Raw genomic sequence first — 14,121 nt, forward strand, 5'->3', positions numbered from 1 at the left:
TCTAGAATGTTTGGGACTTAACTTTGATGGACATATCTAGGCACCACTGTAGTACAACTAAGAAATATGTATAACATATATTTAGATTTCACATCCGAAGCAGAAAGATTAGTAATGTTCTACACTGAAAAGAAATTCCAAGTAAAATTACTTTTGGGAAGCTATATTCTGAAGTCTACCCTATTAAAAAGACCATTTAAGAAAGTGAGAATTGCCCCCTGCTGCTTGCAGAATAACAGATTTCTTTCACCAAGAAAGAAACTGGTCTTGCTTTGCTGTCAAACTGATCTTATAACTAAAAGTATTAAGATGGGCTAATGATTTTAATACACGTGGTTTCACCAAATTTAAAAGTTTTCAGAGATCTGGAAAACAGATGGAATTAAAATGAACTTTTGTTGAAGGTTCTAGACTAAAACTCTCCAGTTAAGTTCAGTATTTAGATTTGTCATAGATTTCTTAGGCTACTTCTCTCAAAGCAATCTTTCTGCAACTCACGTTTCCTGATTGTAAAATGAGAACAGTAATTATCTTGTGCAAAAAAATTAACTATTAAATGCTCAGATCTTATTGGCAAAAAGCAGATCATGCACAGACCAAAAAAAAGTTATTTTTAGTAAAGCTAAACTTATATGTTTGACATTCCTACATCTTCTAAAAAGACACACAGCAATATTGAATATATAGTAAATATAGCTTATTGATTTTTAACAAAACTTGAAATACACAAGTACTTTATAATCTGAAAGTCTAAGTACCGTATCACTATTGAAAAGCATTTAATTATAGGACAGCTAGCTAAACATCAGTCCTGGAAAAGAGCGGAAGAGAAGATTTAAGAGTCAATCAAGAAAGACTTCAAGTGTGAAAATAAGATGATTTTCAGTCAACATAACAATGGAATAAAGCCCTGCTACAGAAAACCTGATTTCTTGCTTTGACAACACTACAAACTTCAGTAATAAATGCTACTGTACAGAAATAATACTTAAGGGGTCTTTTTAATGGTATTCAATTTATTATCACATGAGATTTTTGTCAAAAAATGTGTGCTTATACAATATTACTGAAGGATATTTTAAAAGATTAAAACCAACTTACTTATAAATCTCAAAAACTGCTAGTGGTGAATCATCACTGAAATCAAACAGGGATTCACTAGGATTAATACTAAACGACTGCAATTTATTATTTTCATCCTTTATTAGACAGTAAATAATTTTCATTAAATACATACACGATAGAATAGTAAGTTAGAATTATATAGGCTAGTCAATTGGGATGGAGGCTGATTCCAGCAAAACGTGTAGCAATATAATCAGATGCAGCTCCTTATTGAAAAGTATACAGACACATTCACAATGGAGAACTCCAAAATAAGTCTGGTTGAAGTATTACTAAGAAATTCCATAAAAATTCAAAACATTCTCGTAACGCGATCAAACAGCAATCGAACAGCGATCAGTGTCATTTTCCTCAAGAAGGGAATTTACTGCACCACTGACATTTTCACATTTTCATTCAGTTGCATTGTTTCCTGCAGAACGTTAGCTTCTTGGATGCATAGAATTTCTCTCATTTCATTGCTTCTCTTCGCTAAAAATTACTTTCAACCAGATTACAGAGGCTTGACACTGAATTTCAGCATCAGTCTTCATGTCACCCAAAGATCAGTTACGTAACACTTTTTTTCATTGATATTTCAATGTCAAATTTTGGCAAGATCTGACTTTGGTATACAGTTTACTGAGTTTTCAAAACACTGCTGGCAACAGAAATTTGTGTGTAATACCCGAGACCCTAACTGGGGAAGATCCAACTTTATCTGTTGTATCAAAGCAGATCTAGATTACTACGCAGTCTTTGCCTCATTTTAAGAATGCCTCCAATAGATGCTGCTAACCTTTCTGAAGAAGAAAACCTATGTCCATCCATCAGACGTTAGTAAAAGAAACTAGTTTCCAAAATGCCTACTGAAGAAGCTGAAGGGACCTTTGGCATAAGTCAATTTTATCCAGCTAATAACAACGACAACCCCAGAACTCTGCCTCGAGATGCTTCTTGGGTTTGAAGAGAAAGACTGATTTGTCAGCAGATGCACTGTTGTCTCTGGCTGCCTAGTGCTTACGTGACAGATGACTCTGCAGAGATTTGGAAAGCAGCTGTTTCTTACTACAACATTTTGTACTTGGCTTGAGGCTTGTGACATGCTACGAATGGAAGAGCTGCATCAAAGTTTGCCCTGTCTGACTGATAAGAAAAATCAGCATTTAGAGTCCCTTCCCCTTCCTCTCTGTCAAAACCCAACGGTTTTCTACTGAGAAAAAATGAAGTATATACAAGGCATTCTGAAATATATACCTATCTCTGGGATCTAATTGGTCCTGATTTCCTCCTGTTTTTGTAGCAACCCTGAGTGAAGATGCTGTGTCCAGGCTATCACAAGGTGGTAATTATCCTGTTGCTTTAAAAAGATGGAGCTCTTCTCTTTTCCAGTTGTAGGATTCTACCAAGGTGCTAGGCAAAATGCCTAGATATTTTGACATATTTTTACCTGTTCTGATTTTGGATTATATGCTTTTAATGACAAACTGCACATTCAATGGTCAAGGTAAAAAAAGTTTTGAATAGAGAGATCATTTGAATCTACTGATAATTTTTAAAGTTTTTGGAATGGTACTAGAGCTTCATTTAATGTTACTTATTCGTCATAATGCTGTCAGGATTTTAAAGATTATATATGCATTTTGGCTAATCCTTCCTGGAGCACAGAGGTATCTGTCAAAAAGTGCCCTTAATACAGAATTTTATTCATCTGCTGAATCTCAAACAAATTTTGCCACACCTAATAAATTATCTCACATTCCTCCCAGTGTCCACTGTTTTCACTGGTTTTGAACCTATGCAAAAGCTACTTGAGCAGCTATCTTCCAGAGCAAACGGGTAACGTTTTAAAACTAGACACTTACCAGAGTCTTTATTTTACACTTAGGGGAAAAACATATACAGATATAGGATTAACATTTGATTTGAGGAATGGTATTACTGTTGGATTTGGCTTAGATTTCTATTTACCAGTTTTGGAAGTGTAAACTTAACTTCAAATATCAAGCTAAACTCTTTTCTGACTCACGCATCATTAATTACATACTGTAATAATAATTTAATGTTCTTTTCATCCATTGACAGGTAGAACTAAAAAGTCTTTCAATTTCCTCCAGATATACTAACTCTAACACTGCCAAACAAAAACTAGTAATATAAAATTCCCATTAAAAATTTATGATCAGATAAACAAGTTTCTTTGGATATGAAGATACCATAATTTCAAACATCAGCCTAGATGTATTTTTAAATTTAAACACACCACCATGAGAGAAAAAAATTAAATTAAGAAGAAACTAAAAGAGAGATGAAAAAGAAGTCCGGTAACACATTTATTCTTAAACAGAGCAACAAAGCTAACATTTTTTAGTATTCCTACTGTATCCCACTGAAAATACTTTGAAAACTCTGATTTGTTCTGTTGCTTTTGTTTGTCTGTATTGCTGGGTAGATCTTAACTGTAAATGGTCTTTAATGAATTTCCTCTGTTACATTCAGATCTCTTAAACAAAGAGTAAAACAATGAAAAGAGTGCAGTACGGGCTGAATGGGCTCACCATAACTAAAAGCTCAGAAAAAGAGATAGTACAGCTGGATCTTAGGCATTTGTTTTCACGTTCAAGCTTCAAAGAAAACTACAGTGATCAATCCGGATATAATAAAGGCACCAACCAATCTGCAGGATCACATCTCTGCATAGAACAGGGAGCCCAAAACAAGGGGGATTCTTTATTAAGAAGTACAGACAGTCATGAAACAAACAGGGGGGAAGTACCCTCAACAGATGGCCCTCTGAAGGTTGCAGTGGCTCTGGATTACATGATTATTCACATGCTCATGTCCAATAGTTTTTGACTTGCTTAAAGCATAGGTTTCCCACTCAGAATACAGGAGTACCAATTCTTCTAAATCAGCAGTGAGGGGCAGGATGTTTACAGACACTGGATCTAGGCAGAAAATCCCTAAAACTCCCCTGATTCTCCATGATGCCCGCAGGAGTTGCAGCACAGTCCCATTAAGACTACAGTTTTGAGAGCTGTAGTCACTTCTGAAAGTTTCTAAGAGCTGCAGAAAGCCGTGCCCCTTTGGAAAAACAACAAATATCTACAGATGAAAGAAGAGGAATAAAACCTTACCCTGAACTGCATTCCAGGTGCCCTCTGTTCTTTGCTCCCACCTGATTTTTCTTTTCATTCTTTTGGATTTCAGCATTTTAGATTTTTAAGTGCTTTTTAAATCTTGCCCAAAGTCCCTTACCATCCACTAGATGTCATGGTAGCCTTACTAGTATTACTGAATACAAGAATGACCAAAGAGAATTAGGGGGGAGTTACCTGAAATTTACCTCCTCTCTGTTCCTGACAGACAAGCCTTTAGACAGTGTGTTCAGAACAATATCAAGTGAAAGGAAGCAGAGTAAAGTGATTCTGTGCTGAAAGTTAACCTCACTTCTTTCACGAAGCAGATATAGGGTATGTGCAGGTTTTCTCTTGTAGAAGTTTCCAGCATCCCTTCAAAAGCAAATCTTCTAAAGCAAGGACTACCCAGGCTGTGGAACAGGCCAGTAATCCTTGTGCTGGGGAAAGAAAGTAGCATTTCCCGATTCTGCTAAGGTGGATGCACGTCAGCTCTGCAATAAGCACCTCCGCATAGGCAAATAAAGACCGAGCAATAACTGCCCTCCAGTCAACAGGCATTTACACGTCTGCACAGCTCTGTGACTTTTCTACAACACTCCGCTTCATGAACAAGAACATACTTGGTGGCCAGCGTTTTAAGATTGAGTTTGAAATTTTCTGAAAACTACAATTTAAATAATGTCTACATCAGAAGGAAATATTTACATTTTGATATATTTATATTTTTTGATAGTTTAAAAAGGAACACACCATCATAGAAACAAACTCTGAATAGGAAACGTCTACTTTTTTTTCAGAAAAGGAGAGAATCTTTGCAGCAGGAAAAATAACTAACAGTTTCCAAAGCGTATGTAGTATACTTTTGTCCATTCTCACTGTACTACTTCTAATATTTCCATTAATAGAAGATGGTATCTTCGTGTGTGAAAAGTTGACAAAGTTAGAAAGAAGAATGTCACACTAATGCTTGGTCACGTAACAGTATGAAGCTACATAAGAATGGAAAAAAATACTGACAAAAACATTTCTTTTACTGGAACACGTTTTACTGAAAAGTAAGGAAGATGGGAGAATCAACATTTGCTCAAATATAGAAAAGCCAATCTACAATCAGAAACATTTATCACAAGAAGAAATACATAAGAAGAATACAGGTCTGTACAGAACCTGTACATTTCAGTGCTCAGAACTGAGGGTTGCACAACATGGAGAGGCAGAAGAGAGAACATGCTCATGCTTTAAAAAAGAAAATTCCTGCTATTTCATCCATGGCTGAAGCCACCTCAGCAGTAAAATGTTTTTAAGAAAAGCATTAAAAGCCCATTACACAGATAAGAGAAATGGAAAAGAGCTAGCACATCTGAATTCACTACATATTTCATGAAGAAACTCACATGGACTGATGTAGAAATACAATTTACAGGAAAAAAAGAAAAAGCACTTTCTTTTTATGTCTTCTAGAACCACTTCTCATATCAGAGTAAGAACTACACATTTGGTCTCTAGACACTGATCTAGTTAACCTACCAACCACATTTAACTGTAGATGGTAAGTGATGCTTTGCAACCAGCAAGAGTGTGTTTAAGCACTTAATCAGCTGAATAGCATTTTCTCTCAAGAGAATTATTTTACTCATTACAAAACTATATTGCTAGAATAACAATAATCCTACATGCATTCTATGAGGGACCACTTAGCATTACTGGTATAAAAGCAAATATATTACCTTGTTTTATACAAGAGCTAGATCTCACCTATCAAATGTGCAACAACTAGAAGGCAGAAATTTGTAGATTAGTATAACATAATTAAAAAAAACCAGCTTAGTACACTTTATGGGCATAAATTTTTTAATTGGATTTTTTTTTTTTTAAATTGTTGCCATTTATAGCTGTGTCTCTTCATTCAGTTTTCCTGGCACCAGTCAGCAGTATTCCAAGATGGGCATGTTGTGTTTTTCTACAGCTTAAGAAACTATACTGTGTCACTTCTCTCCATTCATTTAAATGTGTTTTTTCAACACTTTGCTTACATAACCATTCATATACTTAAAGTTAGGTGCTACACTTCTTTGTAGCTTGTTTTTAAATCAAATCTGAGATGCATGAATACATATTAGAAAATTATGTACCCGTAGGAGTGAAAGTATGAAACTACATGATAAACTTACGGAAAATACTGTGTTGCTTCATATTAAAAAGCATGTTATTTTCACTATTTTGCACTGGACATGACACTTATCAATTTGCCAGAAATAATACATTAAGTCCTTTAAATTTAAATTACATCTGTCAAATATACATGATCTCACTTTTGCCTAGAAAGAATTTCTTAAATTCCCGCCCCTGGCCCCCCCCCAATAATTCATGTTCATTACATCTTTCTGGAATTCCTTATACCGCAACATAACAATGAACATTTAATTTCTGAATTCAACCTTTCTGAACAGCATTTATACAACTAAGTGGTGAAGCTCTAGACACTTTCTCAACATAAAGTTAGGAGTTTACAAATGATTTAGCAGAGACCTCGCTCTTGTGTTACTTTGATAAATCATTGTATAGTACTGCTGGTATAGACCAGACCAATGCTTCAGGTGTAAAAATCTGAATTGCAGAAAGAGGAGTTAGATCTCTGCTCTCTTCCTAATTCTTACACAGATGTCACGCCTTTCAAATGGGTTTTAAATGCATCTTTCCACAAATGAAGACTGGGGCTGGGTGTAACAAATTCACAATTTTACACCCCTACTGCAGTATCTCAGGCTGTTCTAGGTCAGTGTAGCTGAAAGAAGACAGGTATGAACAGATACCCTTTGGATGAACTGAAATTTGAGTTCTTCCCAATGCTGTTAACTCTCTCTCTCTCTCTGTAACAGCAGAAGAATTTCACTTCTGTCACTGTTTCCTGTCTGTGGAAACTAGACTTTAAACTAGACTGTGAACCCTCTGGGGTAAAGAGTCTTATTGCACATTTACAGATTGCCAAGCACAGCTAGGCTTATTGCAGTAGTTCCTGTAGAGTCAAACTGGGTCCAATGCAGTTTCCACTCAGAATATCATCATTCTAGGTTAATACAACCAAAGTCTACAGTAATCTTTGCGTTATGAAACAGATACCAAAAATCTGCCACTGTTCCATAATGAAAATGCTACCTTTGACTTTCTTCTATGATGAAATGACTAAATCTGTGGATGAGGGGAGAGCAGTGGATGCTTGCGACCTCAATTCAGCAAGATTTTTTAACATCCTTGTATCTGATTGTATCACAATTCAGATGGGTGGGCTAACAGACAGATGAGAACTGGCTGGATTATCAGGCTGAAAGGTAGGAGTTAATGGTCCACTCTACCCCAAAGCTTGTTACAAGTAGAGTTCCTAAGGCGTCTGTTCCAGTACCTATTTATTTTAGTATCTTTATCAATGATCTGAAGGAGGAGACAGACAGTGCCCCCACTGTGGACCACACCAAACGGGGAGGAGTAGAACAGGGGGTGCGGCACAGAGGAGGGAATAAAATACACTGAAAGGCAGGACTGCCATCCAAAAGGACCTATATAGGTTACAGGTATGGGCCGATAGGAACCTCACAAAATTCAACAACAAACGCAAAGTCCTTTACATGGGATGGACTAAGCCCCTGCACTGGTTCATACCAGTTACAGATCTGCTTCGCATAACCTAGTTAACGGTAGGCTAAACATGAATCAGCAGTGTGGCCTGGCAGCAATGAATGCCAGCAGCTACTGGGCTGTAGCAGCAACCAGTAGTTTGAGGGAAGGGATCAGTCCCTTTGACTTGGCACAGTTGCACATCACCTGGAGGGCACATTCTGTCTCCTCCTCCAGTTCATTCAGCTTTGGTTGCCATAGTACAAGACAAACATTGATAAACTTGAACACGTTCAATGGAGAGCCACCACGAAGATAGCTGGGACTGGAGCACATATATTTGTTCAGTCTAAAGAAGAGAAGGTTTTGTGGGACTTAATAGCTTTCCAATACCTATGAGGTGGTTACAGAGGAAGTGGACCCAGCCTCGGTTACAGTGGTGTACAATAACACAATGAGAGGCAATGATCATAAACTGAAACAGAGGAGGTTCTGTCTAAATATAAAGAAAAAACTCACTATGAGGATAATTAAGCACTAGAAGAGATTATTCAGAGAGGCTGTGGAATCTTCATCCTTGGAGGTTATTCAAGACCTGACTGGACAAAGCCCTAAACAACCTGATTCAAATTCAGTGTTGACTGATTTGAGCAGGAGGTTGCACTAGATGATCTCCTGAGGTCTCTTCCAACGTAAGTCAGTCTATGATTCTATGATTCAGGTCAGTTTAACTCTCAGAGGCTACTCTTTGTGTACGGCGATCAGGAGGAACTTACTACAAACCCATTTCTCTTTACCTATCGTGTACGCTGTGGTCTGGAACTCTCTCTCCTCCAGGTGTAATGGATAAAATGTAGATTCTTACAGAGGGAAACCAACAACCACCAACAATACCTACCAACCAGTAATACCTTTACCACCAACAATAACTTTTCGATCTTTATGAAATACCTATCCAACTCAAACACTGGTACGGAAAAGCAACAACTGGATTTTAAAAAAAAAAAAAAAAAAAAAAAAAAAAAAAAAAAAAAGAAAAGAAAAAGAGTGAAGACTCCCATGGTTTATTTTCATATTAGTCCTCCAAACACACATGCTATTATGAAATGGTGCAGCTCTTTGGTACAGTAAAAGGAATGAAGAAAAAAAAAAACCGAACCATTTTACGTATGCGGACCATTTCTTATGTCTGCAAATTCTCCAGTAAAACTCTCCTTATTATAGTTAGCTTTCCGAGCTTTCTGATTCCAAAATTTTTTCCATATGCAGAAAAAAATTGTTCATTTGCAACACACTAATTTTCCATTCTGAAACTGTACGTTAGATTTATTATGGTATTTTTAAAAGGTAGAGATAAGTAAAGTATTTTAAAAGTATGTTAAAACTACAGAAAGTTTAACATATCCCTTTCAAATTGTACTTTCTTAGAGAAAACGCTATTTGTAAGTAGAAGTAAAGAGAGTAAATGAAGCTTGGGTAAAGGCAATAAGTGAAACTTAAAATCAAATGAATTCAAGTCTTATTATATTCATGTTGTAAAAAGTAACAGACTGAGAACTTCGAAAACCTCCAGCTTTTATGAATCTAAGCCACAAGATCTTACAAGCTTAAATTCCCTTGTCAGCAAAATAAATTGTTATAAGAAACTCTATAATTAAGTGCATGTTCAGTTATTAGACTTCCCAAATTAGACAGCAATTAAAAGCCATCTCACAATAACACCCTGAAATCGCAATCATTCAATGAGTTCCAAAATCTGTTTCTCTTACTTTAAAATATATTTGTTCATTATCAGCTATTCTTTCAAACTGTAGTCAATAAAAACAATTCTATAGCATTTATGGTTTGGAAGAAGTACAAAGCAAGTATTTTCTGTGAATTATCTAACATAACTGAGTTTATAAATACGAGTTGCCATTAAAAAACTCAGTATTTATAAAAAATTATCCCAAAATAATGTTCAAAATCACTTAAGAGAAGACATAGCTGTCATAAATGTGTCGTAGAAACTGAGGGACATTTTGATTTTTCAGTGACTTGTACAGCGTCATTATTGTAAAGATAAGGGATACCTCCAAGTCCAAATAATTAGCATTGGTAAATATTTACAATAGAATATGTGAGCAGATGAAGAATCGAAAAAATCTTATAGTGAAGAGGTGAGATTGTCAAAACCCTCCCACTCCCCCCCCCCAAAAAACTGTAAAAAGTTTTATCATATTTAATGAAGGACATTGATATTATTTTAAGGCATCTTCATATATTACTTAAAAAGTCCGATAATGATTAGGTTTAAAAAGCATAATGCTAACAAATTTCATTTCAAAGACAGATTGTCACAACCGATTTCATGTAGTTAATTGGTAATTAACCACCAGCAACTAAATTGTAATGGCCTTCCAATTCTCAAAGAAACCATAATTACCTGGTCTAAAAGATCTTCAACTTTTTTTTGCCATCCATCCCTTGCTGCATTTTTTTCACGTTCTTTCAGCTGCAACAGCTGAGTCATGGCTGCCTTCTTATCCTCTTCATGCTGAAGCCTCAGCTCTTCACGAAGCTTATTACATTCCTGTCTAAAAGCAAAGGTCAAATAAATAAAATGCAGTGGACCTTGTGCAAGAAGTGCAAGAGAATTAAGAAGTCAGTAATAATTGGAATAGCTTAGGTAATAGCAAAAACCTTTGTTTCACATTTCATTTGCTATTACATTTGCAAGTAATACATCCTTCATTTCTTATTAAAGAATAAAAGAAAAAAAAAACCACTTGCCGAAGATTTTCTGTCCATTTTATTTCCAAGTCACGAGCCATTCTGTCAACTTTGAACTTTTCCTCTTCTCTCATGGCAGCAATCATTGCCTCGTGCTGTTGTCTCTCCTGATCTAGTTCTCCCTGCAAACACAAACTTCGCAATAGAGACTGATCAGCAGCAAAAAAGTATTTCAAACCTTAAGTGAATGCATTTATAACAAAAATGTCAGTTACAATTGGCTCATAAAACTTGAACTATAACTTTTTCAGTGTGTAATTCCTAATTACACACAATTAACGCCTATACATTTACTGATATTTCTTACTTGTGGAAAAGAATTCTGCATTCCTATAATAAGATATAAAAAGCAATTTTCCAATAAGTCATTCTGGAATTCATCTTTTCAAACCCTTTACATTGAATCATGGAATAATTTATGTTGGAAAAAACCTCAAAAGGTCATCAAGTCCTGTTCAGTGCAAGACTAATTTCAGAATTACAGCAGGTTGCTTAGGTTCTTCTGTTCTTGTCAAGTATGTTTTGGACTTTTTTTTTTTTTTTTTTTTTTTTTTTTAAATCAGCAAATATTCATTATTTGAATTTCCAAGTATGAGCTATCTGGATTTGATACAAAGTTCATGTATCTTCTTTCTGTTTCTTGATTGGACTAACCTGGTAGAACAGGCTTTCAGTCTGAACACAGAAAAAATTTTAGAATTCATATCAATTTCTGTTCAAATTTTACCATACTAGAATAGTATTAGGTACTAAATAGAATCCATACTTACATGAATGTTTTTCAGTAGTGCTTGCTTCATTCATGAGAAGCAAACATGGCCGCCTAAATTTAGACTTTTTAAAGTGAAAATTTTTCTGTAGGATTTTTTCATTTATATATTTTTAAATCTTTTAAGATAAATGTTATTGCCAGTAACCTGCTATATACAAATATTTAAGTGTTAGAATAGGTGAAGAGAGAAGAATGCAGTAGTTCATATGAACCCTTAGAGAAATTATAAAAAATACAGAGGAAGTTATAAACTGCAATAGGGTGCACATCTAACGATCATAGCTGAAAGAAATAAGAAAAAAAATTCATCAATATCCTGTTTCAGGCTGTTTTTGTTAAGAAAATAACACCAGTACGAAAACAGATTCAGGGAAATTTTTTTTTTTTTTTAATATTTGCTGCTCTACTTCAAATATTGCTGTGATCTTGTAAATGTACATTGTTTACTGAAGAAAGAAAAAGGAAAGGTTATACTTCGTATTAAAGTCAATGAGCTATTGACAGACTGACAGTTCTAGTTCCATCTAAGCCAACTAAAATAGCAATATATTTGTGCTTAGAAAAATTAATTGCTTCATTTATATAAAATGGTCACGTTTTCAGGATGATAGTCTGCTATCTTTCAAGATATCATAGCATATATCTTTAAACTATTCTTAAGCATCTTCTGAAATTCTAAATTTGAGCCTGAAATGCAGACTGTGCCCATTATTTGAGGAAAACATGGTATGCGTGCATACTGGGGGATAAAAAAAAATTAAAAAGGTTTCAATGAATTCTAGAGCTAGTAAGCGCTGGATCTTGTTTTGCACCAAGACATGAAACTGTCTGGAATAGCACTGGTGTAACACATATCCTTTGCTACATTCTCACGAAAATTCTGTTAAGCCTCTGAAAAATCCAACTCTGGATATATTTTGTATTGACATATTTTGGCAGCTACAATTTATATTAACCACAGAAAGATGTGCTTGCAGCAATATCCATTAAATACTGAAAGTGTTCTTTTGAAAACAAACCAACAAAAAAACCCCCCAAAAACAACTAACCAAACAAAAACCCCAAACCAACCCATCCTAGTTTTCCATTTTTTTTTTTCTCCCTGCATGAAATTAAAAGAGAAATTTCTCTTTTAATGAAGCCATACGAAGCTCCTTCAATGATATGTACACAGTAACACTTCTTGCCATTTTAAAAACAAGACCAAAGTCACTGTGACTGTACTTTGTATGATTTATTCTCCAACATTATGGTTACCTCAACACTATACAATGAATCTGTGGTCTCTCGCAGTCTTGCTCTAGTTAATTCTAGTTCTTTCTGGAGTATTTCCTGAGCTTCTTGCAGACTGGAGATATGTCCTTCTGCAGTACCAAGGCCTTGTTCACTTTTTCGTACTAGGTCTTGCAGACGACACACCTACGACATGCAAAAAAAAAAGTAATTTACATAATTATCACTAATGGCAGCCAAGTCATCCTGGTTTCATTTTCTTCCAGTGATTTCTAATTCCAGCCTAGACAAATTTTTATTCACACAGCCTGTTCTCCTTTAATACCACTTACTGTGCATTAAAAGCCAAATTCCTGTATTACGGAATCAAACAGATTAAACTAAAGGATTTTTACACGAAAAAAAATCCAACCTACGTTTGAAGCATTTTGCAAGGAAAGAGGTTACATAAAAGTTCTGAAATTATCTGTAATTTTACTGTGAGAAAGTATGTTTTATGCAAATTAAAGTCATGAGAACCACTATTTCAAAATATATAAACTCTAATCTAATGGATAAATTAACTTCTGCTAGCGTATATGTTTCTTCTAATGGATAAATTAACTTGTGCTAGAGTACACACTTCTCTGTTTTCAGATTGCTACCTGTCCATAAATCAGCCCGTTTAAAGCTCAGTCTAGTATCTGTAGAGTGTAATGTGATTACTTCCCTAACTGCTATGTAACAACACACTTTGCCTGTTTGTGCTTCAGCTCCCCATCTATAAAATGATTACACTTCTTTGCTTCAGGTAAGAATATTAGAGATTGAACATTGTTCACTAGCTGTTGGAAAGGAAAAACTTTTTAAATATGTAGGCTGGAAAATCAGAATAATGGGAGGGAGGGGGAATCAAAGAACAGCAGCTAATAGGAACTGAAGTTTTTGCAGAAGTAATAGTCTATGCCATTGACTTTGCACGTTGAGATAAATTAATTCACAATGGGACAAGTGTCCCAAGAAAAGATTAACCTTTGGTTTGCAGGTATGAACAGGTAACAGTCATAACTACTCTTTCTGTTTGTTAGCATAATTATATGCAAATACTGTTAATGACATACACAGGCGCACACACACACACACAATCCCCCCCCCAGAACTCTCTCCCTCTGTATGCAACCCATGGAGTGTTTAAAAAGAAGGACCCCTCCTTTTCTCTCAGCAAGGAATCCCAAATTTCATTGGCATGACAGATCTCAGAGAAAAACTAATGTTATCTTGAGCACTTGTCTATCTTTGCATTATATACAAACAACTAGTAATTCCCTACAAAGCACTACTACCTGAAGGAGAATCCCTACATGAAAAACTGCCCCTAAAACTGTATTGATATCCTCAAAGTGCACCACTGTATATGTATCTGGTAGAAGCACACCACTTGCATGAAACATGAACAGCAGTCCTGTAGATCTAAAGGATATGGAAACATTATGCAGGAAAGACACTCAT

The 14,121-nt window shown here is 35.4% G+C and overlaps 1 protein-coding gene across 1 annotated transcript in view; it reads right to left on the reverse strand.

The window, feature by feature from the left end:
• FAM184A (family with sequence similarity 184, member A) overlaps positions 1–12,819 on the reverse strand; it is a gene marked incomplete at its 5' end in the record, with an annotated part of 34,133 nt that extends 21,314 nt beyond the window's left edge. The window contains 3 exons of the mRNA XM_009580732.1: positions 10,282–10,428; positions 10,625–10,750; positions 12,658–12,819. Coding sequence (XP_009579027.1) covers positions 10,282–10,428; positions 10,625–10,750; positions 12,658–12,819 — 435 coding nt within the window. The remainder of the gene's footprint in view (positions 1–10,281; positions 10,429–10,624; positions 10,751–12,657) is intronic.
• Positions 12,820–14,121: the final 1,302 nt, after the last annotated feature.

Source organism: Fulmarus glacialis, unplaced genomic scaffold, assembly GCF_000690835.1.
Source record: "Fulmarus glacialis isolate BGI_N327 unplaced genomic scaffold, ASM69083v1 scaffold21826, whole genome shotgun sequence".
Lineage (NCBI taxonomy): Eukaryota > Metazoa > Chordata > Aves > Procellariiformes > Procellariidae > Fulmarus > Fulmarus glacialis.